This window comes from Acipenser ruthenus, chromosome 18, assembly GCF_902713425.1.
Source record: "Acipenser ruthenus chromosome 18, fAciRut3.2 maternal haplotype, whole genome shotgun sequence".
In the NCBI taxonomy this organism is placed as follows: domain Eukaryota; kingdom Metazoa; phylum Chordata; class Actinopteri; order Acipenseriformes; family Acipenseridae; genus Acipenser; species Acipenser ruthenus.
This window is the reverse complement of record NC_081206.1, coordinates 2926185-2936925: the sequence shown is the minus strand read 5'-3', so window position 1 is coordinate 2936925 and position 10741 is coordinate 2926185. Positions and strand designations below refer to the sequence as shown.

General features: G+C 43.7%; 1 protein-coding gene across 1 annotated transcript; it reads left to right on the top strand.

Moving 5' to 3' along the window:
• Positions 1-507: 507 nt before the first annotated feature.
• On the top strand, positions 508-9371 carry LOC131698579 (myosin light chain kinase 2, skeletal/cardiac muscle-like). The gene is made up of 13 exons (XM_058990819.1): positions 508-1093; positions 1382-1460; positions 2125-2740; positions 3294-3595; positions 4307-4412; positions 4684-4777; positions 5002-5111; positions 5585-5726; positions 6056-6126; positions 6770-6898; positions 6971-7123; positions 7809-7941; positions 8588-9371. Exons 1-13 carry the CDS (start codon positions 635-637, stop codon positions 8666-8668), a joined length of 2475 nt encoding a protein of 824 aa, XP_058846802.1. The 5' UTR covers positions 508-634; the 3' UTR covers positions 8669-9371.
• The last annotated feature ends 1370 nt before the right edge of the window (positions 9372-10741 follow it).

Genomic DNA, 10741 nt, shown 5'->3' with positions numbered 1-10741 from the left:
CTATGAGTTTGGTGGGGATGGTGACATTTATATCATTTGAAACACCTTTGCATGTTAGGGAGCTTGGTGATCCACATTTCAGCACAATCGACATAGTCCTGGGAGGCCGAAGACTGAGAGTGCATTTTAAAATAAAATAATTGACTGGTAGTGGATAGGCACAGACAGAAGTATCTTTACCCAAGTGTGGTCAGAGGTGAAGGACCTAAATAAATCCCCCTTCGTCTACATTCTAATAGTCCCAGCTGCACATTTCCATGGTCCTGGCACGGTGTGAGTGATGGCTTCTTATCGGTGGTGTGCATCCTCCACTGCAAGAAAGAATGTGTCCCTGGCTGTCACGAATGCCTCTATCAGGGACTAGTAAGGTCTTGCTCTCCTATATTTGGAACAGCGCTGTAGTTTATAGCGCTAGAATCTGGCCAGCTGGCCAACAATAAGCACCATCACTGCTCTGTTGATGTAGTGACCTACATTCATGCTGTACAATACCCTTGAGTTGTGAAAGCGACGGCTCCCTGCCTGCCTGCCTGTCTTTGTTTCACCAGCAACACAGTGCAATGTCTCACTGTCCACTATAGGGACTGTCAGGAAGATAGCAGAGCAGACCCCCTCCCCCGAGGGCCTGAACGTGATGGAAGTCAAGTTGGACTGCCTTGGCTGCAAAGTGGACAAGCTCTTACAAGGGCAAGAGAAGCTGCTGAGAAACCCTGGGGAGCCTCGAGACCAAGGGGAAGCAACAATCCATGATTTTGTTGAGGCATCATCTCGGGGGTCTGGGCAGTGTGAGTGCAAGCTGCTGTGCCAGAATTTGGCCACAATGTTCTCTGCCATAGCGTCTACTTATGAGCAGCAGAACCAGCGTCTGGAGAACTTGGAGAGGCTGGTGCTTGGGATACAGGGTGCCCTGGGGTTGTTGGTAGAGACTCTAGCTGGAGCGCCTGGGGGGGCTAAAGATGGAACCTTGCTCCCCCAGGTGAACACAGCACCCAAAAAGGCAGAGCCACTCTCAGCACTGCTGAGCAAAGGCAAGCCAGGAGAGAAACCCTCAGGTTTGGTTGCTGCAGGAAAAGGAGAAGACGGGAACAAAAAGGTAAGGGGGTTTGTGAGTGAGTGTGTGTGTGTTTTGCTTTGTTTAATTAACATTTTCCCCCAAATTCTCAGGGACTAGAGACTAAGCTGTTGCTCCCCTGCACCCTTTTCGGCCATAAAGAACAAAAAAGAAAATGATGAGTAATCAATTTGGTTGTGTGTACAGTATGAAACACTTTATCCAGCACAGAGAGCTGTGGGGAGCTCTAAATGCCCACAGAACCAAATGGAGAGGGCTGATTAAAGATTATAAAACCTTTTTATGGATGTCCTTTTTTTCTGTTTTTAGGAAGGTAACAGCAGGCCTAGTGATAAAGAAAGTAAGTTGCAGCCAAACACAAAGGGTGTGAAACAGACGCACAGGAAAGGTAAGACAAAACAAGTCTGTGCATTGCTACTGTTGTACAGCATGGGGTGTAAAAACCGTCCCTTTCTGTTGACCATCCAACCCTCAAAATGTCAAGTGCTCCTATATTTAGCAGTGTTATGGAAAATCTGTCGTCTTGCCAAGTCTGATTCCTTTTCCGTTTGCATGTGAGCTGCTTGGGGATTAATAAGGTTCAGGGCTGCAGGATGCCTGTATCCCCCCTGGGGGTGCATGTCCCTGGAGACTGGGATATAGTGGAGCATATGTCTGTCACACATACATAATAAGATGCCATTCAATTGCGATGAAACTTGCGATGACAGTTCATAGTAACCACATCTAGATCATAGTGACCAGCTTGTGATTTGAATGAATTTGCTTGAACTTGCTGGACATGTGTTCCAGTAAGTTAAAGAACATGCTATCTGCATTGGTCAGGACACACCACAAATATAAACCTGTTGAGACTTGTGTGCCCTGGAAGACAGCAGCAGTGACCACAAGTGTAAGGAAACAATTAACTATGGTAATGCACATAGAGGCGTGACCAACGGCAATTGTATTGAAAAGCATGGCAAGCTTCAAATTTTCCATGTAAACATGGTGGTATTGTGTACCATGGCATGTATGATTTTAAATAGTTTTTCATTTTCCTTCAATACCAGGCTCCCTAAGTTTACCTGGAGGAGGTAAAGCCACAGGCTCTGGCCAGGCGGCTGTACAAGCTCAGATCAAACTGCCTGAGAAGAAAGAGGCTCATGGTCTGATCAAAGCCAAACCCCAAACCCCTGCCCAGCCAGAGAACCTCGCTGCTGGGAGACCCCAGGCCTCTCCCCCAGGAGACAAGAGCCTCCCTAAGTCCAACCAGGCAGCTGATACTGGAAGACAAGCACAGGCAGCAGTGGCATCATCAGCACTGAACGCTGCTTCCAAGACTGGAGAAAGTAAATCACAGGACACGAAGAGTAAAGCCACGGGGAAAGAGGAGTTCACCAAAGCAGTGAAGGATGTCAAAGAAGATGAGCCGGTTTCCAAGCAGGAGGCTGTTAAATCCAAGTCCAGGAAGAACACAGGGGAATTTAACCCGAGTAAGATCGGCCCACCGCCAGATAATCAGGGCCAACAAGCTGCTGGAACTGCAGAGTTCATGAATGCTGGCACTGCAGATAATGTTCAGAACGCCGTTTTTGTGAAGGTCATGGAGAACCAGTTATTTGAACCACCTTTGACTGATGGCCCAGCTCTCAGGCACGTGCAGAGCTGTCCTGTCTCCCTACAGAGGTACAGCGATGCATGCTACAGGCTGTAGATCACAGACAGCACTGTTATCATGCAGAGAGATGCATGCTACAGGCTGTAGATCACAGACAGCACTGTTATCATGCAGAGAGATGCATGCTATAGGCAGTAGAACACAGACAGCACTGTTAGTGTGATTTAGGGCATACACAAGCTCACCTTGTATTAAAACATTATCACCTTAATTAAAACATTAAAACTAGATCAACTACACAGCCTTCTGTGAGGAAGCCTTCTTCCCCAGTTCAGCTTTGAAAGGATGATGGTGCTAAAGAGAGCAGCAGTTTAAATGGTTAAAACTAGATACCAACTGTAACTGAAAGGAGCAACCCACTAAAATAATCTGTTAAATCTAATAGGTATTCTGCAACCTTACTTCTGGGGGGAAAAACAAACAACTTGGATGATGTTAGTGGGTTCCAAGCAGGGATTCCCTCATCTGTGTTGCTGAATGATTGATTGATTGATTGATTGATTGATTGATTGATTGATTGATTGATTATTGATGGATTTTTCTCTTAATTGATCTTTTCAGAGATGAAAATGAAAATGAAAAAATGCTTGGAGACAGTAAAACCACGGTGGCCGCTAAAACCTTATCATCTGCAAACAAACAGGAGCTGCCCCCGCAGGACTCAAAATGCCCGGCGCCTTCAAGCAGAGACTCACGCAGGGGTTCTGAAACCTCAAGAAGGGCCCGACCTGCTGCTACAGCTGCCAGCACAGAGAATAAAAGTGTAGCCCTCTCCCTCATAGCCATCAGAGTCAGCCCTGAAGAAAGCGATGGGAATACCGCCAGTCAAGCCCCAGAACCTCAGACATGTTTCAAAATGATAGGCAAGGTTCATTTTTTAAAATGCCTCTTCACAAGGACCTTGGATTTGTATAGGGGTTGGGGAATAAGACCTGCATGAGAATTAGCCATGTTAATTCCTTCTCAGAATTGAGGGTTGTTGATAACCCACAGTTTAATTTTCTTCAAATGCCCTATACCTTGCCTCTTATTAAAACAAATATGACAATTTGCTGTAAAGTGACACGCTTGTTGGTTGTAGTTTTTTTTTTCCGAGATGGCCGTCATGTTTGCCTTTTGTTGGAGTCTAGCTGGTTTTATGTAGCGGTATCCACGTGGAATGGAAACTCTGTGGTCTGTTTATTGCATTCCACGTGACATTCCTTCCTGGTGCTGCAGTTCTGACATCGCTGCCTGGGTCAGAGGTGTTTACGAGCAGATTTACCATGCGATCGGCTCTCTGTGAGCATCCAAATGAATCCAGGACTACTGCCCAGGCAGCAAGCAGAATCCAAGAGAATGCAAACATTGTAAATAATGTGCACAAAGGAGCGTGTCTCTTCCATTTATATTTATATATAGATAGATAGATATATAGTGCAGGGTTACACTTTTGTAAGGAGTCTATTATCGATTTGAACACGAAGACAGCTTTACCCAAAGGATTTGCCGTGTCATTGTCGGTGATGAATGTACTTTTTCTTTTCGAGGAGTTTGCTCAGCGCTGTGCTTTTGTGCTTGAATCCCTTTTCCAGATGACAGTCCTCCACAGCCTGCCCCGTTTGCACATCGCTTTGTGGCTCTGAGGCCAGCCTTGCCCTCCACTTTCTTCAGCATCAACACCAAGGAGGTACTGGGAGGGTAAGGTGAACATGTTTTTAACAGTCTTTAGGGCTCACCTTTCTTTTCAGTTTATAGACTTGCAGCTTTATTAACATGCTGATACCAGGTGGCTACATAAAGTAAAGAAGTACAATAGAACCCAAACCCAGTTAATCCAAACTGACCTAGAGCCCGAACCACAGCATCACGCATGCATGCTGCCCGCAGCTGCAAAATCCAAACTTCAGTTTCGTCATTTGATGAGCATTTTACAATCGTTTGGTTGACATTTATTTGTTTCATTTTTTAGTGGAAGGTTTGGCCAAGTGCACAGGTGTACGGAGAAAACCTCCGGATTAAAGCTTGCTGCTAAAATCATCAAAGTCCGAAATCCCAAAGAAAAGGTAAATACATACAGAATAGCGGCCCGTCTGAGAAGTCCACTGGGTCTACCTTCAGTGCCAGTCACAGAACCATGGTTTGCCATGTTTATTAATATGCTTACCTATGCTTTACCATGCTTTCACTGTGCTTTATTACACTCTGCTATGCTTTTACTGTGGGAAACTTTTCTAAGGGTTATCTCTGTAGTGTCCTTTGTGCCCACTTGTTTTTCACCCCCCAACAGGAAGTGGTGCGTAACGAGGTGCAGGTGATGAACCAGCTGAGCCATGCCAATGTGATCCAGCTGTACGACGCCTTCGAGGTCAAGAACGAAGTGGTGCTCGTCATGGAGTAGTGAGTGTCTGACAGATCGGACCCCAAGGCTGTGGATACAGGGGCACCCGTCCTCATAGCCATGCATACATGCCATTTTTATTTATGCTGTTGTGTTATGTTCATTTTACAAGCTTTGACTTTTAATGAGGGTTATATAAAACTGCCATTATTAATTATTAAAACCCCCTTAAAGGACTACTTAGAATGACATGGCTATGGACGGCGATCTCTATGATTTCAATATAGTGCTCCCTCGTTATAAGGCAGCCCTCTTATAAAACAGACAGCTTGATCATGGGTCCAGTCTTCTCCAGTTTGCCATTTCATTTGAACATGCCTTCTCTTTATAAGAACACAAATAGCACAGTCTCCTAACTATGGCTCCTGAGTTCTAAAGAAATGTGCTGCTGGAATGCAGGCTTCTGAGATGCACACTGCGACCCCAGTAAAGCACTAACCCCTCCTGATCTCTCTGCCCTGTGACCCCGCAGTGTGGACGGTGGAGAGCTCTTTGAGAGGATTATTGATGATAACTACCACCTGACAGAGGTGGACGCCATGGTCTTTGTGAAACAAATCTGTGAGGGAATCCACTACATGCACCAGATGTACGTCCTGCACTTGGACTTGAAGGTAATGAGTGCTGTTGTGAATTAAAAACACACGTGAGCCGTGCACTAACCCTTTACCTGAATTAGCCGTGACAGTGTCCATGTGTCGTGGTTCGAGTCGTTCTGGGTGCATGTCTGTGCAGTTCCCCAGCATTGTTCCTGTTTCATGTTTTCATTATATTTTTTTCATATGTACCTCCATTCTTCACCTTGCTTGTCATTTCCTCCTTCTTGAGCATGACGGTTGTCATGTTAGCAGTGGATTCTTCATGACTTCTAAGAAGGAAATAAATAAGGTTTAGAATGGAGGTTCATGGTGACATCACATTCATGTTTTACTGCCTTCCACAGCCTGAGAATATCCTGTGTGTGAACCGGACAGGTCACCAGGTGAAAATCATTGACTTTGGGCTGGCCAGGAGGTAGGTCCTCATTAAAGCAATGTGTGTGTTACTAAACATAACCCAGCCCTACAACGCTGTCAGCACTGAAACTTACAATGAAACCAGAGACCTGGCAAACTGGAGCTGGCGAACATGGAAACTGGAATTACCTCAATACTGCGTTGTCACAATGGGTAGCTGATTGGGTGATGCTTTTCTCTGCTTCATAATCCTGTAAAGAAAATATTATAAATAATGCAATTCTGTGCAGTGACACGTGAAATTAAAAACAAAACCGGGATTACACGAGCAAAACTACGATTTTTGTAATTGTCAGACAAGCATGGATTTAGGTATTCAAATCAGTGCCCTATGGCATTTATTATAGTAAAGGAATATAGACAAACTCTGTATCTCACACCTTTATATATTTCAGTATAAAGAATATGTTCTGTATTTTAGCTAAGAACCAGGGACCTTCACTTTGAAGTTTTTTTTTTTAAATGATATCTTTTTGTTAATGTATATATTGTGTTTGATACTTACAAACCTCTTTTTTTTTTTACATACATTTCAAGCAATGCTTGTCTAAGCGCTCATTTCGACTAAACACAAACATCCCTGCTCTTCAGTGGGGAGTCCCCACACCTTGACTTCCTTCTCCCTCCCTCCCCTCTGGCAGGTACAAGCCCAGAGAGAAGCTGAGGGTCTCTTTTGGGACCCCCGAGTTCCTGGCTCCCGAGATTGTGAACTTTGATTTTGTGTCTTTCCCTACGGACATGTGGGCGCTGGGTGTCATTTCATACATGCTGTAAGTACAGTTTTGAATCAGTCCAATGATAGAGACTTGCTGTACATGTGACCAGCCCTTGTGCTCCTTCAGGTTGAGTGGTCTCTCCCCGTTCCTCGGAGACGATGACAGTCACACCCTCAGCAACGTGCTGGCTGTTAACTGGTACTTCGACGAGGAAGCCTTCGAGCACGTCTCAGAGGAGGCGCGGGACTTAATCTCCAACCTGCTCATCAAGGAGAAGAGGTGAGCAGGTGGCGGGTTGGATGCATTATTCTTGTGGACGATGTCAGGTTGAAGGCACCTGCACTGAAGTCCTGTATTTAAACACAGAGTGCAGGTACAGTAGGGCAGTCAATGGAAGCTTCCCCACGTCGTCCTTCCTGCCAGTGAGCTCCAGCTGCCCTTAATGGGAAGAGCTGCCCTTTCTCTTAGTGAAGCTCATGCTTATGTCTCAGTGTCCTCGCCTTCAAAAGCACTACGATTCAGAGGCTGCTTTTATGTGATGTGGATAACATTGATACAGGTTTGAATTGAATTGATGAAATGTGTGAAACACAATGGAAACAAATTGTGTTTCCATTGTGAAAATTTGAATTGTCAAAATCCCAGTAGATTTTATTGTGATGTCATCCTGTGCATAAAGTCTAAAGCAAGAGCATAACCCTAAGCTCAGTTCTCAGTTCTTGAGTACAGTGCTTGTTTTTGTGAATGCGTTGTGTGAAGGATGTTTCCTGTGATACAGTCTGAGCAGCCCCCATACCAGACACTCTACACACAGCATTCTGTTCTGTAATCTGTATTGAGCCTTTAATCGGTACTAATGAAGCATGTGACTCCTACAGGATTGGTAAACTGGAGGTACAATACTTTGATAGCTCTACACAGAAAAACCCTGCCCAGTGTTTTCTGGTTTTTCTTTGTGTTGTAGCGGGCGTCACAGTGCAGCACAGTGTCTGAAGCACCCCTGGTTAAACAATATAGGGGAGAAAGCCATGCACAGCAACATCTGCCTCAAATCCCAGATCTTGCTCAGGAAGTACATGGCCAGGAGGCTCTGGAAGGTACAGTATCTGTGTGCTTTCTGAATAGGTTATATTGACAAGGCTATTGTATAGGAACAACTCTGTAAACTGCAGGACACATTTATGAATTGCCACATGCGTGCCTATTGACTTTATATGAAATCCCTTAGAAAAGTTGACCATGCTGTAAAGTGTTTACCATACTGCCTGTGCTTTTACACGCCAGCTTAATGTGTGACTTCACAGTTACTCTTTCAACAAGAAGTTACTCTACAGAAAGACTGCCCTGGGGTAACTAATTCAAAAGCTCCAGCAACTTCATCCTGAAAAAGTCCCTTGAAAACCGCTAGCTTTCCTTGTGCAGCTGTACGCAGTTCACAGCTCGTTCTTAGCCATTATTTTTAAGCAGTATTGTTTTTGATGGCTGCTGTTACTGAAGCACATAGATGCTGATGTTTTAGAGGCCTAATGCCTTTCAGAAAGTATTTTCACAATGTTCACACTTCTTTGATTGCCTCAGCCTGCGGCTCCGGGTTCAATTGATTGTTAACTTCCATTAGTTAAACCTGCATTTAAAACAGTGGAGGCTCTTTCAATGGCAGCTTACGGCTGGGAGCCCCCAGACAGCCCGTTTCAGCACGGAGCTTCTTATTCTGATGTTCCAACCCTCTTTTGTTTTAAACAGAAGAACTACATTGCTGTTGCTGCTGCAAACCGATTCAAGAAGATAAGCAGCTCCGGGTCGCTAACCACACTGGGGATCTGAGCCTTGGATCAGGAACAGCATCCACAGAGACCACGGTGTAGAAACTCCCCACCAATGGACTCCAGCCACAGCTCTGAGTGGAGATACACAGCTTGTAAGGGGAAGAGGGGCAGTGGGAATTGACTGATGATGAATAATGGTGTCACTGTCTCTTTAGGAACCTGCTCCAAACTGTATTACTGTATTACTCCTAAACACCTACTGGACAATGACAAATATGTGGATACCGTTGCTACTCTTTTCACTATGGGGTCTGTGGACCCACAACCTCCCTTTCAAAAAGCTTCATTGAGCCTAGTATTGAGTCGATTGAAAGCATTCTATGAGCTGGAATACTGTGATTGTATTGTTTGGCTTATGATAATGATATTGCATCTTTTAACATGGGGATTGGTGTTTTATTATCATACAAAATGGGGGGCTTTTTTTTGTTTATTTGTACCAAGGCCGTAATTCCTATTGCAATAAAACTAGTATTTAGTTACGCATTAAATAGAAAAAAAATGAGGCATGTTTGTGTGAGTGTATGTTTGTGTGTAAAATGGGTCTGCTGTTTCCACTTGGAAAGCTTGAATATACTGTGCACTAATGATTACTTTTAAAACAGTTTCAGCTTTAAAAACAATTATATTCTCATCTTCAAAAACCTGTGGGCATTTCCGTTTATGATTTACTAATGTGCCGGTGTTCAGGAAGAGACACTTATAAGACATGGCTTTTCTTTTCTCATAAGGAGTATAATATGGAATGTGGGAGAAAGGTCATCACTTCTGTTTTATATACATGAGCAGGAGGACAGTATTAGAATCGTCTTCTTTAATGTGGATATTGCACATGTTGTTAAGAATACACAGGGTACATATTTTGCGCTAAAAAACATCGCTTTGCAAAGCAAACCGGATCTGTGCCGTACCGTTTATATCTATCGACTGTAAACCGCTAGCCTTTCCTACCTGGCAAACTAAAGGATTTATTTTAATATAATCATACAGCTCCCTTTTAATACAATGCTTCTCGTTGCTCAGCGAACTTGTTATCACCAGAGGGACATTTTATTAATACTAAAATCTCAGAGCAACATCATCAACGCCAATCCATCTAGCCACATGGTATCATTACACTACAATGCACTCGCACTCTGGTTTATGCAATAACTTCACAATCAGCTGACATGCAAACATTACTATACAGTCCTGTTGTTGGTGAGAGGATTAGTATACAGAGCCCCCCTTGATATGTCATGATTCAACAGCTCACTGTTTAGACATATTGACAGTACATAGTAAGAGTGCTGTACTTTATTGTATATAGGTAAGTAACTCAGATAGTGAAAATAGGGAGCCCAGTACATGGATAAGCTCATGAAAAAAAAAGCAGTAGTGGGTTAGGGTTGTACAAACAGAACAACTCAAACAATTACTGTAACTCCACTGGCAATAAAATCAGGAAGTTGGCTGTTTGTAAAATCATACCCCGGGACTGGCAGATTAAGCACTATCCAGGGCGGACACCTTCATTACGAAATTGCGAAACTATGACTTCCTCAACCAGAAGAGGAACTGAACATCATTATAAAATCTCACTTATTACAAGGACTAGTTCATCTGTGATTTCTACAGACAAGGTATTGACGGTGGAAGATACCTGGAGGAGAGTCTGAACATAATCCTGTGTGAGTTTTTACATGGAAGATTGTTTTCAATTATTGCAATATAGACTAATAATTAGAGCTTGTTCAGATTAGGGAGTTGTTCTTTGAACAGTAATCTTTACCATACTGAAAATGCCTTTTGTTTTATGTTTTCAGCACTCTCTCTCAACTTATATTGCGCATACAGAAATAAGCATTAGAACTAAATATACAGACACTAGTGTAATGTTTTGTTGGGTACATTTACCATATATAATATTATATATACTGTACAATGCATTTGCAGGTTTCTCATTGCAGTGATATTTGAATTCACCTGTGCTGTGAGGTCATAATGTTCCCTTGGTGGCTCTTGGGTTTCCTAGCCCTCTGCCCTGCCTCGCTCTGCACAAACCCTGGTATCACTGGGAGGATCACACAGA

Excerpts from the sequence above, each read along its gene's own strand:
- LOC131698579 (XM_058990819.1), top strand. The coding sequence starts at position 635 with ATGGAAGTCAAGTTGGACTGCCTTGGCTGCAAAGTGGACAAGCTCTTA. Across the intron at positions 1,094-1,381 it reads GAGAAGACGGGAACAAAAAG|GAAGGTAACAGCAGGCCTAG; the intron begins GTAAGGGGGTTT and ends TTCTGTTTTTAG. Across the intron at positions 5,112-5,584 it reads GTGGTGCTCGTCATGGAGTA|TGTGGACGGTGGAGAGCTCT; the intron begins GTGAGTGTCTGA and ends GTGACCCCGCAG.